At 35.7% G+C, this 18,131-nt stretch overlaps 3 protein-coding genes and 1 long non-coding RNA gene across 5 annotated transcripts; 2 read left to right on the top strand and 2 right to left on the bottom strand.

Moving 5' to 3' along the window:
* Positions 1 to 979: 979 nt before the first annotated feature.
* LOC118434109 lies at positions 980 to 1,453 on the bottom strand. The gene is made up of 3 exons (XR_004833777.1): positions 1,428 to 1,453; positions 1,261 to 1,339; positions 980 to 1,198 (listed from the first exon to the last, which is right to left on the bottom strand). It is a non-coding gene; the product is annotated as an uncharacterized LOC118434109 (long non-coding RNA).
* Positions 1,454 to 2,369: 916 nt separating this feature from the next.
* LOC118438711 lies at positions 2,370 to 5,472 on the top strand. Its single transcript, XM_035859327.1, has 5 exons — positions 2,370 to 3,259; positions 3,389 to 3,745; positions 3,835 to 4,203; positions 4,453 to 4,757; positions 4,824 to 5,472. Exons 1-5 carry the CDS (start codon positions 2,594 to 2,596, stop codon positions 5,104 to 5,106), a joined length of 1,980 nt encoding a protein of 659 aa, XP_035715220.1. The 5' UTR covers positions 2,370 to 2,593; the 3' UTR covers positions 5,107 to 5,472.
* Positions 5,473 to 5,717: 245 nt separating this feature from the next.
* On the top strand, positions 5,718 to 7,732 carry LOC110852303. Its single transcript, XM_022100341.2, has 5 exons — positions 5,718 to 6,249; positions 6,504 to 6,590; positions 6,680 to 6,787; positions 6,847 to 7,071; positions 7,491 to 7,732. Exons 1-5 carry the CDS (start codon positions 5,899 to 5,901, stop codon positions 7,671 to 7,673), a joined length of 954 nt encoding a protein of 317 aa, XP_021956033.2. The 5' UTR covers positions 5,718 to 5,898; the 3' UTR covers positions 7,674 to 7,732.
* An 85-nt stretch (positions 7,733 to 7,817) lies between these two features.
* LOC110852312 (PHD finger protein 7) lies at positions 7,818 to 10,690 on the bottom strand. Of its 2 annotated transcripts, XM_022100353.2 has the most exons (7): positions 10,347 to 10,689; positions 10,162 to 10,263; positions 9,808 to 10,086; positions 9,629 to 9,735; positions 9,322 to 9,551; positions 9,198 to 9,227; positions 7,818 to 9,130 (listed from the first exon to the last, which is right to left on the bottom strand). In XM_022100353.2, exons 1-7 carry the CDS (start codon positions 10,488 to 10,490, stop codon positions 8,508 to 8,510), a joined length of 1,515 nt encoding a protein of 504 aa, XP_021956045.1. In that variant the 5' UTR covers positions 10,491 to 10,689; the 3' UTR covers positions 7,818 to 8,507. The 2 variants fall into 2 exon arrangements, with proteins under 2 accessions (XP_021956045.1, XP_021956052.1); XM_022100360.2 differs by lacking the exon at positions 9,198 to 9,227 and having other exon boundaries at positions 10,347 to 10,690.
* Positions 10,691 to 18,131: the final 7,441 nt, after the last annotated feature.

Here is an 18,131-nt window from a genome sequence, read left to right on the forward strand (position 1 = left end):
GGTCAAGTTCAAATTTGGCGAGGTGGAGGGAGGGTTAGATTATAGGAAATATTTACCTTCTTTGGAGAAAATTGGTATTAAGAAAGCTGGGAGTAAGGGGGCCCAAAAAGGGAACGAGGTGGACAGTGATGGCGAATTTTTTGAAGTGTTGGCAAAGTTTTTGTACGTACATTTTTTGAGGGAGGATATTTCGCCGTGTCGAACTTTGCACCAACTTGACATCCCGTTTCCGCCGGGGTTGAAGTTCAGGGCGGTGAAAGTTCGACCGGGATGCCAGTGTCAAACTGAAGATTTTCCTTGTAGATGTTGGGAGTGGAGGAGCACGGAGGAATTTTATGGCCAGGTTAGGACCACTTTTCCTAATTTGGAGTATCAGATTTTAGATTCAACTTGGTGGGAGGAGAGGAAGAAGGAACTGGGAGTAATTGTGGGGGCTTTGAAAAACGTGGGGTATTTGGAGGATGATATTTATATGATGATGAGAAATGGGAAATTGGGGAGGGGATGAGAGAATTTGAGATTTTGGACGACGTATGATCAGTTTTCCTTTGTTGTATGTATGCCTTACCGACTTCACAATCTCATTTTTGTCTTTGTAGAATTTTGTCTAGATACTAATGTTTTCCTGTAACATAATTTGCTTCCGAATTATTTTTATCCAAGATGACCAATTTTTTTAAATGTGTGACAATTTGGCTAATTTTAAGTCTTGCTATGCTGGACATACACGCACGTACGTAAAAATGTGTTGCTATTTAAAATCCATGTATGTATTTAGATAAATATGTATTGTTATGTATGACAAATAAATTACTAGTTAAATTTTAGAAAATTGTGCATGGATGTCGATTATTTACATATATAAATACTTTATGAATTCAGTTGTTTTTCTAGTGTCGTTTGCAAAGGTTGACATGTTGCAATTTTTTGTTAGTTTGCATAAAAATAATTTATTATTGGAAATTAACTTATACAAATTTAAATTCAGCTGAATAATTTACTTTGTTGCCTAATGTTCAAGAAAAATATATGGACAGATTCAAATTTTATCGGATTCTCGTAATAGTTCATCTCGAACAGACTTTTCATTCTTCGTCCTCCTCCTGCTCATCGGCCAGAGCCATTTCTTCCGTAAATTGGGAAGACGCCCCGCTGGATCGGGCCTGTCGAAGTCCTCCCCCCGAAGGCTGTCCTCCCTCTGCAAAAATTACATAAATAAACATGATCGAAAATTTATGAAATATAAAATAGTAAACCAACCTATCCCCATGAAAGCGAAAACAACAAGGAACAGTATGGTGACGAAGAGAGTGAAAATTTTCATATTTTCTAGGTTACCCTGTAAATTCGGAGTTTAGTAATAAGTAAATTCAAATAAAATATATGCACGTTTTTAAAGAAAGAAATCAAACAATTTACTAGCTTACGAGTTTTTGACGTGATAAGATGTAGGTTTTGTAGATTGGAAGTATCGTATTCTGTGGCGTACAGTGGGTCAAATTTATTTGCAAACAATACAAAGTTTTAGAAACATGCAATTGTTCATTTCAACTTCCTGGCTCAATTGAGCGTAATCGAGTACGTTATTCAATTAGCCAATGCACATATACCTATGTCATGGTCTGCACTTGACAGCTACATGCATAAATATATATATTTATGCATGTAGCTGTCAATATATACATGTACATTTGCATACTACGTACATATAAATACGCAAATAAATACATGCATATACACGTGTCATAGGTTACAAAACGGATCAAATAAACATGCACGTATGTAACGTGATTTTACCATCGTTTCAAGTTAACGGACTAAAATTTTTGTCATATTAAAGAGAATTTTGATTTGACATTTTATCCTAAATACATAGTTCGCTCCAATCTACCGTTGACCACACATTACATACATATTTATGTGCATACATATGTACGTAAATATATACATATTCAGTTGTCAGTGATATCTAGAATTTGTAACAAACTACAAAATTTTGAATCGCTTGCACAACATTTTATGAAACTTTATAAAGTTTTTTAGACAAAGTTGGTATTGCATATGAAAGTTAAGGAAAGGAAGTTTATTAGTCCACAATGCACTATATACGTGTACAAGCATAACTTATTGCACAATGCTACATATTCAACTTAATTATACTCCCAGTGAAGATCAGATAAGCTACATGCATAATTATTTGTATCCTTGCGATTTGTTTTCGGAAGTTAACAATTTGCATGTTGGGAAGTTGGGGCAAATCGGCACGCAGGAAATAGTATGGTAGGGATACGAACGCGGAAATCAAATTTTGGCCGAGGTTGGATGCTGAGAACTATAGATACATACATATATGTAAGTCTCATAGATAATCCATTTTTCATAAACTTGTTCTAGCTGAATGCACAATTTAATTGTACATCAACACGGTTATTTACATATATAAAGCCACCATAACCCGATAATTGTGAGCGTTAAAAACATACGCAAACATATTGACTGAGAAATCTGCAAACTTTGTCCAGACACAATAATTTAGTTAAGTCATCATACCAAATTAAATTTTTGTCATTTTTTGTCCAGTAACGATAATAAAATGAGTTTAGAATTATACACGGGTTGTTTTCTGCAGTTAATCTTGGCCAAAAATATATGGTCACAATTACATTATCCAACTGATCCCAGTGACCCCTTTCCCACCAATGATGCGTGTCTGCATCATGTTATTCTTCCAGGAAAAACTCCGATTAATGAAAGTGCATCAAGGCTGATCTGGAACACGCCTAGAGTTTTCTTGGTGTCGACAAATGCTACAAATGAAGCCGAGAACTCGGTAGAATTAGGTCACGTGCGGCGCTCCAAGTGGAGTGGTGGAGCTTGTTTTCGAATTTTGGTTTTTGCTCGTGACAGAATTTCAGACATATTGGGTCATCCTGAGGTAGCAGTGTGGGCTAATTCTGAAAACGTGCTAGTGCTAATATTTGCATCGAGAAGTTGGAATTGGGAAGTGCTGGTGAGGAAGAAGGAATTTGGAGAGTTTGATAAGGTCCGGTTGATAAGGTTTCAACTAGTGTTCATTCTCCCCTTGAAAAATTCGAATACTTACAAGATTGGAATATTTTGCTATATGTGTCGACAAGAAAGATCGATCACGTGGTCCCTTCAGGGACACAGAGGGTTTAACGCGAAGACAAAATTTCATAGCTTGGAAGGATTTAAGAGAAAGCTATATTTGCAGTATGACCGCCAAAATTTGATTGAGGTAATTATTTGTTCGTAACGAATTTGTGTGGTCATAATTTTACACATAATTTGGACGAATAAACTGTTTTCAGTTTTGATCGTTTCTTGTAATGGTTTGTTAATCTAATTAATGCCTGGCTTTCCTTAGAGTCGCAACTGTGAGCTTGAGATGTACTTTGGTGCAAAGAAATCCTGCGACGATGTCACCGTCATCCTTCAAATTTTGAAAACACGGCTTAATCTGACGGTGGATATCGTAGACGATATCGACGACTTAGATGGACTACCTCCCTCTTGCAAGGGAGTTATTAATCCGGCCGGCCTACCAGCATCTGACAATGACATGGAATTGCTATCTTCGGGAGAATTTATGCAATTTTTTAAAGACCAAACTGTGGGAAAATTGTTTTATTGCACTGGATCAGAAATATTTGAGGTTGGTTCGATCGATATTTTCGTGCGTGTGGTCACTCCTGAGGTTTGGGCTGGTGTAGGACTCGTTACGGTAAGTACGGGGTAAATTTTAATCTTAAAACTTTTAAAATTCGAAATTTTGGTACAATAGTAAGTAAATAAATCTTAACGAATACGCAGATATGTTACGGTCTGTTGAGGAAGAATGTGTATCATGGGATACAAACCCTGACCTTTCTAATGGGTCAAGCAATCCGTATTCCTTCCTCACACCCAAACAAGAAACTATTAATCGGCCTACTCCTCCCCCTCGTGATTCTGTCCGCATGGTACGTCTCATATCTCACCATGGATGTCGTCGTGCCTCTGAAACCCAAAGTAGTCACTAGCAATCAGGAATTGTTAGAGCTCGGGTTTAGGTTCGTAATCCCGTCGACATCGGTCCTCCCCCTAATCAGACAGTTGGCGGGTAAAAGCCTCGACAAATTAGGGATACCTTGGAGTTTAACGTATTTTTTGGTTAGACCGGATATCACGAGAGCGGGAAAGGTGAGTACATACTGTGTATAAATAATATGATTGTTAGTAATATCTTTTGGAGCGGTAAGACAAGGTTTATATCATGGTCATTTTACCCTGAAAAAATTACGCGTTTTTCCCTGAAATTTCCGAACATGTAAAAATAAATTCTGGTGTTAGTGGCACAATTGACAATGGTGCATGAAATCATCCTGCCTAAGAGGACATTAAACGCGAAATTTTTTAGCCTGATGTTTTTTTTAATGTCTACATTTTCAGACGCGACTACCCGAATTTTTTCTCAAATTGGGCTCAGTGAATGGAATCTATCACACAACGGAGGATTTTGTCAGGATGATGCAACGCATGCAATTGTTGAACCCAAGGAGCAATCGGTATGGAAACGTGAGTTGCAGTGTGGTTCGACAAGATTGGGATAATGACCTGAAAGAGTTATGGTTCGTGGGGGGTCATCTGGCCGGGGGGTTTATGCAAATTTCTGTTTGGTTGAGGGAATCTGGGATGACTGCATTTTGGAGGATGAAAGACACTTTGAGCACGTTAAGCAACATGCAGATGTCGAGGTGATTTGGATGTTTAAGGTGTTTTGTTAATTAAAGTATAAATATTTCGAATGTATATGCTTCCAGATATTGCCAAATCGGGGATCAACAAATTTGTGGAAGTGACATGGCACAGAAGATTGGGCTTCGATCGTCGATTAGATTCATTTTTTGGGTCCTTTTAATCCTCGTTGTGGTCGCATTCTTTATTTTTGTATTTGAGCTGGTTAAAAAACGTATTAGTAAAATGGGTCGCTACTGTCGTTACAGTACACGAATATTATGTAGGACTTGCTATTGTTCTGTCAAGTGTTATTGCCCAGTAAAAATTTCTGTGGGACGGAGAAATAAACACTTTTGCCTCTTTTAACATGCTTTGACATATATTTTTATACAGTGCGGGAAATTTTCCGTCCCACAGAGATATTTAGTCTGCAATAGTTAAATAAGTACATATGTCCGATGTAAATGTTTATTATAGAATTTATCTTGTTTTGGTTTTCTATTCATATTTAAATAGATTAACAAATAAAGGTATGTTACCCAAAAAAAGGGGACATTTTAACCTTTGTGCGACATTTCTACCAATAATAAATTAGTTAAACCATTTCGACCCCATTATTTATACGCGTAAAAATAGATAAATAAATAACTCTTGGAGTCCTTAAGCCTATTTCCAGTCTGAAAAAAATGGAATTTATGTATGTAAAAGTATACACAAAGAGTATGCAGTAAATATTACATGCACCCCTAATATGTAAAAGTCTTCACTATAAAAAACTAAATATGCCCTTCTTGATTTTGAATCGATTTTTACCTGAAAAGGTGTTCAGTTAATTTGTAAACAAGCCTTTTCATGAGTCCCTTAACCACACTGCACATTCATAAAATACAGTAATACTTAAATGTAAAATATTTTTAGAAATATTTAGCACACTTGAAAATGACGAATCTAGTTTACTTTAAAAAAGTTGTATTCCATCTTTCAGCGTACACATCACACTCAGAACTTTGTACTAAACTTTTACATAGGAGAATTTAAAATATAATCATTTACAATCTTGACCTTACTAAAACAAAAAAAAATCAAAACCACAAAAATTGTCTTATCGCAAAAAGAGTTTTCAATTCCAATTTCGACATACATATTTATTCATAAAAGATGACCAAGAATACCACGACGTGGCGACCAAGGGTCGCAACCGCCGTAGTGATGACAGTTTTTATTCTTTTCTGGTACAAAATAGCGTCGTGGCTACCGCCTAAAAATTCTAACAGTGATTCGAAACACCTCAACGGTTCCTCGTCCAGCGTAATGATTTCAGTCCCGATTGAGACGGTCATGTCTGGAGAACCCGTCCAACTGGGGCAGGATGATTCTCGCGTTTCGAAATTCATCTGGGATCACGGATATCTCCAACCCGCTTCAAAATTAGGGTACAACTTGACCTCGGGAGATAAAGACCCTTCGATGGGGCAGGGGCAGATGATTCGGAAAATTTTCAAAAATATGGTGAGTCCGTTATTAACAAAATTTGCATAGCTGGGATAAATTCTTGTTAATTTATTTATGAATTATTTACATATCAAAAAATTAGAATACTCGACTATAAATTACATAAGCTTACATACATATACATATGTATTTCGTAAACTGTGTTTTGATTGATATCGTTTTACTTTGTAAAATCTGACAACGTTCACAAAGTTTATCAAGTTAATGCTTTTGTCAGATAGCAATATTTGCATAACTTCCTATTTTTTTAGACAGGTGGATTCTTCGTTGAGTGTGGAGGTTTAGATGGCGAGACGAGATCAAACACTTTATTTCTTGAGAAAGAGCTTGGATGGAAGGTTGGAAACATTTAATTTAAAATTTCTTTCTATAAAACAATAAGAATTTATTACGATAACGTTGTAAATATATGTTTGTTAACGTTCAGGGGCTGCTGGTCGAAGCTGATCCAAAAAACTATGCGTTGCTCATGCAGAAACAGAGAAAAGCTTGGGCATCAAACTCATGTTTAGCAACGAAGCCGTATCCTCACAAGGTATGCGTGGGGACAGGTTGGGATTTTAGATTTTTTTTTAATTTGAAATTATTTTCTAGGTCGTTTTTCAACAAGATTTCAATACTGGCCGAATTAAGGACGACTCTTCCAAATTGGTTCCAAAGCGGAAAAAGAAAATGGAGGAAACTTTGGTGCAATGTTTCCCAATCTACTCGCTCCTTTCTGCCCTCTCAGTGACCACCGTTGATTACTTTAGTTTGGACGTGGAAGGTGCCGAAATGGAGGTGCTGGCAACTATCCCGTTCGATAAAGTATTTATTAAGGTATATTTACATATTTTTAGTAAATTTGAATCCATATAAAACACGAGTTGCCCTGCCCGTAAATCCGGTTGAAAACTAAAGATGTCTGATAGAAATGTGATTTAAGGAGAAATCAAATGAGTCTGCATAAATAAATATTGAGACTTCATAATTCATGGAGTCTCAATTTTCCCATCCAACTGGTTTTCGATCGCACTACTACTTACATGCAAATATTACCAAAAGTACTACCCATTTGTCTTAGTCTCAATTTTACCCTACCTCTGATAGTACGTATGACGTATGTATTTATTAACGTGTTAACTTTTATCATGTTGCTAAATATCTGAATACTTCTGGGAGCTCTCCACATTTTCTAAACGATGACAAGCTTTTCTATGCATATTTAGCTCTCTTGTTAACTAATTTTATTTTTCTAGACTTTGTCCGTTGAATTTAATCACGTAGGGGTGGGGAAAGATGCCCTCAGAAAGGTGATGGAAGACAAGGGATATGTCATCGTGGGTCAAGTCAAACATAGTCGGAATTGGGCCAACGATTTTATATTTGTGCACAACAGCCTTCATCAACTCATCGCAGCAGCGGCTGAAGAAGAACAATAGTACTTTTATTGTGTAGATAGATTAGTGATGGTAATAAAAAATTGTACTGAATTAAATAATTCATGCGGATGAGGTGTGGTCAAATTTTATACAGACTTTCAGGGTTAAAGATGCATGAATCGCCGAATGTGGCTAACCAAATTATCAAGTGTGTATGCTATGCGTGCATCAAATTTATTTATACCCAAAACATTATTGCAATAACAGGTCAGGTATAGTACGCTGTACTTCAAACTGATTTTTGTACAATTCATACGCCATGACATTTTTCTACATCAATAATCCCCGTAGACAATATTTTTCCCTGCATATTTTAAATTTTCTTATAAATCGAGCTGCAATATATAGTTTCATTCACAAACGCTTCAATCTCCAGAAAATTAAAATTAGACTTATCATACTTATAAGCTGCACGGTGTGGCCATAATAATAATCATTAAAATTGAAAAATAAAACCTTCTTACGCATAAAAGCGTAGTAACGACATTGAATGTTTACAATTCATAATAAAATATAAAAATTTGTGTATAAAAACTCTTGGGATTTGTAATCTGTAATCAAATACATGTTAACATAATTATTAACATAACATAGTTCAAGTTCACAGTATTATTAGCGAACTCACCTTACTGAATACAAAATTTTTACAAACTTTAAACATTTGAGCATAGTTCACTAATAATTATGTGATAGTGATGAGGCACACTAATATTTTCTACAAACGCCAATATCGAATTTCACCTTAATATTGTATAGCACCAAGTTTTCCTCTGAACGATTGCATAATACATGCTTAAATATAAATTACTAAAATAACCACAAATTAATCAACTATTAATCTAGAGTTATAAGCTCGTCAGGATCAAAATTGAGTGGTTTTGGAGCTCTGACCAGGTTATTGGGGTCTCGAGGGAGAATTGGGAATTCGGGAAGACGGGTTTGCTGGAATCCAGGAGATGATGACGTATCGTTCAACAGTCGCTGTAGAGCTGATGATAATGGAACCCTGGTAAAATTTAAGGGAGGGCTGCGTGGGGGAGGGGGGACAAAATTGACCACCTTCATTTCTATATCGTCGTCGATATCGATCCACTGTTGAGAAGTCGGTGTCACCTTTGTAGAAGGATCATCATTAGAGGTCGCTTTGTTATCGGGCTGCTCTTGTTGGGACGATGTTGTTGCCGAGCAAATCCAGTCCGGATCATCATCATTACAGTCCCTATTTCTACCCTCGTTTTGTTCTTGGACTGACCTGGCGTCGACATTGAGGTCACTAGTAGTATAATCATCATCATTCTCTAATATCATGGAATCCAGGTCTAGGTCATAAATAAGGTTGGTAGAGTCATGGTGAGCTACGATCGAATACGAATTATCCCCAATGTCATCGTCAGTCATTTCATGGTGAGGATCGATAACTTCGGTGTCGTCGTCGTCATTTCCAATGATTTCCGTTTCTAAAATTAAATAAACAATATGATTATCTTTGTAACAATTATTAGTGTAACATTAATTAATTCGCACCGTCGCCAGAGTCAGTATTGTCTTGACGATCTCCATTCGCCAGTGATTGTCATGAATTAGTAGATATAGAAAATTTGCATATTGAACACTTAAATCTTCTCAATATATGATATTGACCATTTACCATTAAGCACCTTTACACAGGTCTCGCATCGAAATGTAAACTTGGTCAAATTTCCACATCCCACATGTACCGCGGCCGCGGCGCAGGCGCCACATCGAAGCAATGCCCAGTCACCTCTCTTCTCCACAAACTTTCTTCCCGATGGGCACAAACAGGGCGTTGCGTCGCAGACACTGTAACTCAGCTTGAGCTCGGAATATGCGTCGGGTTCCAATTCCCAGGCTGCGTCTCTATGCGTGTAAATAACATTTAAATTTATGCATGTAATCAGCAACTCATTTGTACATAATTAATAGATTAAACTAACTTAATTGGTACATAAATTCCATTTAACATTAGCGAGTTTATGTACTCTTTGTTATCTCTACAATTCGGACACTTTAAATGGTAAAAGCCAGAGTGAAGGGCTGCTTCCTGAAACAAATCATTAATCATTACTTTTAGACAATATAATTAGGCCTTAATTAGTTAATCGTAAACAAACACCATAATGCACTTCCTGTGGCCGATCGCTTCATAACTTTTGCAACAATCTGGCAAAAAGAGAAAGTTCTCTTCCACAGGTTCGAAACATATTGGGCACGAGAGCCGTCTCCTCGTGCCAGAAAAACTGGGGGGACGATGGAAGACACAAAACGACTGGAATTGGTAAGCGAAATGGTAAAGTACGCCTTGGTCGAGGGAGCAAGTGTAGTGATAAGCGGCCGAGCAGGAAGGCTCGCAACACTTTACCGTCGCACCAGTACGGTCACAAAAGTAACATTTCTGTCAAAAAAAGGAGTAATTAAATTTGAGAAAATTGTCAATTTATGGTTTAATTATTATAACACACGTATTTACCAGTTCGTCGCCACGTTTCATCTCATTTTTAATGTCGGGGATTAGAAAGCCTAAAATTCCTTGGGCGTCAGTCCCAGCTTGCACTCCGTTGCTGGAAAAGAGCTGAAAATTCAAGAATTGAGTAATTGAAGAAAGTAAACAAGTAACTAATTAAATATTTTATAATTTTCCACAGGAAACCTTACCAGACAGAAATGGTGGGTCGTGACCCCATTCAAATGATACATTGGACCAAATAACAACTTGTTGATTTTTTCCGAATGACAAAATCCACATTTTCTGTGAGGACTGGGCTCCGTTATTTCGACAAGGTTGGGGTGCATACGCATGATTCAAAATTCGGTGTTATTTATAGAAAATAATTAAATTTGAGATTACTTAAAGTGTGAAAACACAAACTATTTAAAACAACTTGCAAAAAAATAGGATAACAACTGATCGGCTGACTGCTGATTGGTGTGGTGAGTCACCACTGGTAACCGCTGATTATTTGAGATTATTGAGACTGATTGGGCACATTCTGCAGCTGACAACTTTAGACTGTGTAACTTGTCGCATGCATATCCTCATATGCATAAGGAGAAAGGTACGGAAATAAGAACTCAATTTGCTGCAACTAGAGGTGAGCTGGATATCCATTTTTTTGGATAATGCATGGCCCGATCCAATCCAACTGGATTTGGATGGATTGGATCTGAAATTTTTTGGGCCAAATGGATTTGGATGGATTGGATCTGAAATTTTTTGGGCCAAATGGATTTGGATGGATTGGATCTGAAAAATTTTGGGTGAATTGGATTTGGATGGATTGGATTTCAAATTTTTAGGGTGAAATGGATTTGGATGAACAGGATCTGGGTGGATTGTCGAATTGGATAAATTTCGTCACCATAAAGAATATCAGGAAGTGTTCTTTTTAACACTCCGATCTCATCTTAACATTAACTGGGCCCTACTTTTGTTGCATGGAACACACTGTGACACATATACAGTCCAATAAGATTTATCCCGAACACTAACCATGAGTTTATATATATAATTCTTTGGATAATCCATGCCCTGATCCGATCCAACTGGATTTGGATGAATTGGATCTGATATTTTTTGGGCCAAATGGATTTGGATGGATTGGATCTGAAATTTTTTGGGCCAAATGGATTTGGATGGATTGGATCTGAAATTTTTTGGGCTAAATGGATTTGGATGGATTGGATCTGAAATTTTTTGGGCCAAATGGATTTGGATGGATTGGATCTGAAATTTTTTGGGCCAAATGGATTTGGATGGATTGGATCTCAAAAAATGACGATCCAGCTCACCTCTAGCTGCAACGATGATGAATGATGCTCACGATAAATAATATTTAAATCGTATCCGTAAAAGGGCCATACGCAAATAACGCCTATTTTTTTACATAATTTTTTAAAATATCAACTATTTTCTCAAATTTTAATGGAGATGAAGTTAAATTTTGAAAATATTAAGTTTTAATGGAGTTTAATCTCATGGAGACAGAAGTCACATAATACAAATATTTTTGACTTCAATTCAGGTGCATATCGATCGTCGTTGTTTGCATAGGCGCAGCCACGGATTTTTTCCAGGGTGGGCATTTTTCGAAATATAGTATACCTTTAAATTGTGCTTTTAATCTAAGTAGGTATGTTGACCTTTTCGAAAATACATGCGCATATTTAACTTGCAATTTATACAGGACTGTAATTCAAATTGTTTCCTCTCAACCTTGGCATTTCCTGTGTATTCAAATAACGATTTTGAAATCTGTCATCTCCAAGGTTTTTTTAAATGGAGATTTTATTGGATCTGAAAATACAGAGAATTATACCTTGTATCTCGACCGTCTAAAAAATGACCCTAATCAACGCGCGTAGGGTAAGAACTGAATTTTATTCTTGAAGCGTAGTTGTTTGGTATGCATAAACAATGGTTGAACAAAATACTCAAAAAATGCCCAACAAATTGTCCTCCGGAGTTGACCATTTCAAAATACTTTCCGAAAGAGGATTGGCATAAAAATAATTGTGGATAACTTGAAATTATTCGGGTATACAGGGTAGTTTAAATTTCAGGTTAAGATGAAAACTATTTCAATGAGAAAAATTCGCAAATCTCCATTAGTTACCGAAATTTTCCCTCTGAAATTCTATATTTTTTAAGAATTTTGTTATCAGTATTCCATAAGTTTTGATTTTTTTTGATAAAAATTTTTGATAACAATTAATAGAAAGCTCAATCCCAAATCCGTAACTAATGGAAATTTACGAATTTTCCGCATCTAAATATTTTCCATTGTAACCTGACATTTAAAACCTCCACTCGTTCCTCAGTGCCTCGTGTACTTAATTCCATTTGAATTCGAAGAAAATCGAAATTAGCCGGACTGCCATGTATAAGGTACCAACCCCAAAAAAGGTAACGGGTACCTTTTTCGAAAAATCTATGCTCTGACAAGCCAGGAAAATACTCAGACCCAAATTCAAAGTGGAACAGTCGTTAAAGTATCCGTATGTCAGCTACATACAGAGTTGCGTCAGCAACAGCAATTTCCAAAAACAGGTCAAAAAAGGGCCAAACGAAAACAAACTTTACTACGAAAATTTCTCGAAAAATGACGCAGTATGCAGTCGACTTGAAACAAAAGGTACAGATTTAAATCATTCCTAATTCCAAGATATTTGTGACAAGTACTGATGTCCACTCCTTTAGATTTTTGATAAGTTTAGACTACTAAAACAATAGCTTCTCCTTTGACGAGCTCCAACTTTTTTGGAAAATTCTTCCGGAGTAGTCGATGAAGAATAGCCTCGAAAACATATGAAAATCAATGAATTCACCGGAACGGCGATATATCCCATGTAGGTCTAAGGAACACTTCGAACAAACGAAAAAAATTCATCGGCGCCGACTGAGTGTTAAGGCCAGTTTCAATGACGGTCGAAATACGAGTTATAATTCTCTGCAGAAAGTTTTACGTTTGCAAAGTTAAGAGACAAGAATTTGAATTTTACTCTTTGATGAGAAAATAGAAATACAATTAATGTGAAATAATAAAACTTAAGTATTTTCTCATGGAAGAAAAAATCAAAACTTTAACCTCCGAATTTTGTAAACCTTAGAATTGTCGATTTTTAGATTTAACAAAATCTTCATTAAAAACGACCAGGGATGAAAACTGTTGAAATACGGTCGTTTTCCCCTCAGAAAAAAACTTTCGTGCTGGTCTAAAAAAAAAAAAAATTCCTAGAAATTTTCGAAATGTTGCACACAAATTATTGTATGATTGGTTATAAAGAAATAAAAGATCCACCGGATTTTTGTTCAGCATAATTTAATTAGTCTAGAAAATCATTTACATGAAAATATGAGACAAAAACTAATTTTTATGCAAAATTTCTAAAATTTCTAGAAATGACATTTTCTGAAACCGCTGCGAAAAAAGATTTTTTCTTGCTAAGGCGACCATATGGTATTCACAAAAAAATCAGCTAAATCCGAGTTAGTCCACCAAACTGCAATTCTATGTTTGACAGTACTTTATGATCTGAATAATTTTTTTTATTGTGACAATTTTAAATAATAGTTCAAGTATATTTTTTTAATACCCAGCTTCAAATAGCCAGCAGAGTGTTGGCTATTTGGCTATTCACATTGTATCGTGAAAATGAAGCAAAACTATCATGCTGCTCTATTTGCATGAAATGTATTTTCACAAATTTTATAAAATATACATCGTCAATTTTTAACATCTTCGAGTTTCATATTTTTCACCCGCTTTCTATATTTATACAAATTATAGACTCCTCCAAACTTTTAAGATTTCGGTGGATTTTAAATATGTACATCAAAGAAATCATTGTAAGAAACATGTTTTCGAATTTGTGAATTTGCGATAGAAGTCGAAGATTTCAAGGATTTTAAAAGGATAAGGTTTTGGCTGGAAAACCGATTAAAATTTGCGCGTCGCGTTCAGTTTTAGCGCCAGGAGTGTGGTGATCGCTAATTTAATAAGCGCGTGCATTATTTAATATGTGCTTACTTTTTGTAGCGAGCAAAGTAAAATTAGTTCCATGTAAATCTTATTGTTAGTTTTAAATACATATGGAAAACCTGCATTGTAAGTTAGGTTTGCAAAGACGGCAACCAATTGCTCTGCATGATATTTTCTGAACTGTTTTATATATTTAGCCTAATAATGTTAATAAAAAAATTAACTCCAAATTTTGCAATGCAATTATTTGTCGAATTTAAAACTCGTAATTTCGTATATATTTGTAAGGTAATTTCTAATACTAGTTATCATGATTTTATATCGAGTCCAATAGGATTATACTTGGACGTGAAATGAATATTGTGGGAAAACCTTTACGTCAAAATTATATAAAAATACTAAATTTTGAAACTTTGCTAAATTTTGAAAAATTGTGGGGTAATGATCACGAAATTCACAAAATTTGGTGCTGGTGATAAAGAATGGCCAAAGGTGCCCAAAACAATTTCACTCGGAGAAGAAATTTTGCAATTTTTTAGATGACAAAGTTAAGCCCAGTTAAAGATGCTTTTTACATATAAACCCTAGAGGATTTTGGGAATTTTTGAGGGTGGGCATTTGCATTGAGTGCCCACCCTGGCATTTTCCAGGGTGGGCAATGCCCACCCTGCCCACCCCGTGGCTGCGCCTATGGTTGTTTGTGCAAAAGTTGAGAAACCAGTTGGGAAACGATTCACTTTTAGATAGGTCAATAACTATAACGTGGCGTCACGTTTTTTTCGCCATTTTGATCTGACAAATTATCTATCGGACTGATTTTGAAGGCGACAACTTTTGCATACAGCGACGATGTTATTTGATTTGTATATGCATGTATAATGCATTGGAGGGGCGATGAGATATTGCTGGATAGCATCATGGACGTGTATGTATATTGTGAATAAGGAGGGGTTTAAAATAAATTTTAAGTGGTACTTATATTGCTGGTTTTTATGACTGATTGATTGTGAGTTGAATAAGGAACAATATCAACATCTGTTGTATCTACGTTGCAATAATGAATTTCATTTCCATTGTTCCATTTAATGAAGCAATTGACCCAATTGACAAAGAGTTGTATAATTTAATTAAACATTATCTAACCAATGAATCATGGGGAAAGAATGAGATTCGGCTTGTTAACAAAACTTTCTCCTAACAAAGAAAAAAACGATGCATGCATTTCATGAAAACATGATTGTTTGTAATCATTAGTGGAAACGAAAAACTTAAATAAGTAGGTACGTATTTCATTAATATTTATCCGGTACTTGAATTAATAATTATCTTGTCTAGTATGAGAGAAGACAGTCAGTCCTAAAAGGAGGGTGTCTCTGCTGTCACATTTTCATACTTGGATTTCAAGATAAAAATCATAGTCATTGACACAAGCCATAATTTTCGCTGACATTAAGGAAATAAATATTTGGTACAAACTAATAAAGTTTAGTTGTCTAACTGGAAGTCTAACGGAATGAATTTTCACGGGCAACATATATAAACCTATATCGTGTTCCAAGATATTGATAACCGTTCCTTTAAGGAGCAGTAACGTATCAACCAACGGGATTACAGTATTTTATTGATATCTTGACTATGTTCATACCAATTTAAAAATAATTTCAGTACGGTACCATGGTGCAAACTTTCTCGTCTACTTTCGCCCAAAAATTTAAAAAATTTAAGACTGACTTTCAAAACGTGTAACAAAATGGATAATCTGCTACGAAAACTTGCGAACCCTTTCTCGCACTCGGAGACTTCTTACCTATCCATCATGACCTGGCTCACTAAATGGGCGATAAGGTCATTTGCAATTCCGTTAACATCAGAATCTGGAAGCAAGGGTTTATTGGTCATTAAGAAAATAAGACATTGGGTTATCTTCGCGTGCACGGGTTTCACATGGTTCTTCTACAACGTCATGTATTCTTTCTGGTTTTATAAATACATCCATAATTCTCACGGAAGCAAAGCTCTTCCCGTTTGGCAAAAAACTATTGCATTCTTCTTTCTTATTAATTATATTTTAATATTTGGTCTGTACGTTTGTCTCTTCTTTCGCAAGAGAGAATTACTACAAGTGCTGAAAACTTGTGTCTGGATTGAGACGAAATGCATGAGCAAAGGTAAATAAATTAAAGTTTTACTCGTATGTAATTAATTTTGATGACGAAAGTTATTGATCCTAACTTTTGCTAATTTCAGGGGCATCACAATACACGAAGATCAAAATCTTTTCCAATATTGATGCTTGCAAAGTGTCATTGTTTGCCATTCCCGTTATGTTGGGGGCGCTAGGATTATTTTTACCCTGCATGCCACCCTCAATTGCAAACACCTTACTCCTCGAGTGTCGGGATGGATGGGGCGACCAAGACGCCGAGGTTTGGGTGCGTCTTATCAATGGCTTTGTGCAGGGGTACGTCTGGTTCTCGGTGCCAGCAGTTATGGTTATCACGATTACCAGAGTTTTGCTTTACCCATCGGTGATGGTGGAATTGTGGATTAAGATGATTGAAAGGTGAGGTTTTACATCTGATTTAATTGTAGTGACTTAAATGACACTTTTTTTTACCCAAAATGTTACAATATTTAGACAACTGGGTCATTACCACTATGCAAGTCATGGATTAGCGGCTTTCCGTGTCGCACAAGTATTTCAAAACCTGGTCAACGCTGTTATGAGTAGGCCTCTCATCACCATTTTCGTCTTTCTGACCATCCTGTCAGAAATCATTTCACTCTACGTTATCATAACTTCATGGAAAAATTTAAGTTTTGGCGTGTCAGCATTTTTCTATTTAATGGGAATCGATTACTTTGTAATAATTCATATCGCGTTACATTCTCTTAGCAAGTCATACGTTGTGACGGTAAAGTTCGCAAAAAATATGAAAAGTCTGAGGTCACGAAGTGCTTGGTTTAAGAAATTTTTGACATCGTGCCCTCCTTTAAAAGTGGGGATGGGGGATGGCAAGTTCTTTGACGGGTTGACATCGTTCATTATTTGGCAGTTCTGCGTGGACAGATTGATTAATATGTTGCTTCTGGAGAAATGAGTTGTTTGCCGTGATGATAGCAATTGTCATTTGAAGTTATTTATAGCATTTTGTTGTTTCATTCTGAGAATTGGAGTAAACACGAGTTTTCATGGAAAATGTATATCAACGTTTAATAACATATCTAAAGTTAGATATAAATTGTTAGATATAAATACATTATTTGTTGTTAAGATAAAGGGTCGAGTCAATAGCGGAAGTTTCACGATAAGTAATTAGAAATAATAAAAACCTTAATTCTTAATCAAAATCAAACAATTCAATTCCGTATTCGTAACACAGTAAACTTTATAAAGCGATTTTAGATAAAGGTTTGTTTCATAGATTCCACCCCAACCTTGATAGTTAATTTTAAGCTTAATTAGGCAATCAATTAATTCCGTTATAACTCAAATGGTTAAATATTTGTATCCCATTAAACTGTGTAAACTTATGAGTGCATACACCACAATGGAGAAGCCTCAAAGTGAAGAGTAACCTATTTTACCAACTTGACAAGTAAAATTGGATTTCATTTCAGTTCTGGAGTTTTAAATTTGACAAAATTAGATGTAAATATAACCTAATAAATATATATTACAACTGGTTTAAGTATTTGTAAGTTATAAATTGTAACGCAGTAAACTCCGTTGTGCGTAAACTCCAAAATTTGCCAAAAAATCGCACATTTAGCTTTGTATCTCGAAAACTGGTTAAGCGCGCCCCCAAAATTATTACGGATTTTTTATTTAAATACTCAATATTACGCAACTTTTAAGCCATCAAACTCGAAAATCGTTGGAAGCCGAAGAAACACTCACAAATATCTCATTGGATATCTATCTTAATAAATTGTTGAAGTATGTATGACTAACTAATTT

Source organism: Folsomia candida, unplaced genomic scaffold (assembly GCF_002217175.1).
Source record: "Folsomia candida strain VU population unplaced genomic scaffold, ASM221717v1 Fcan01_Sc001, whole genome shotgun sequence".
NCBI lineage: Eukaryota > Metazoa > Arthropoda > Collembola > Entomobryomorpha > Isotomidae > Folsomia > Folsomia candida.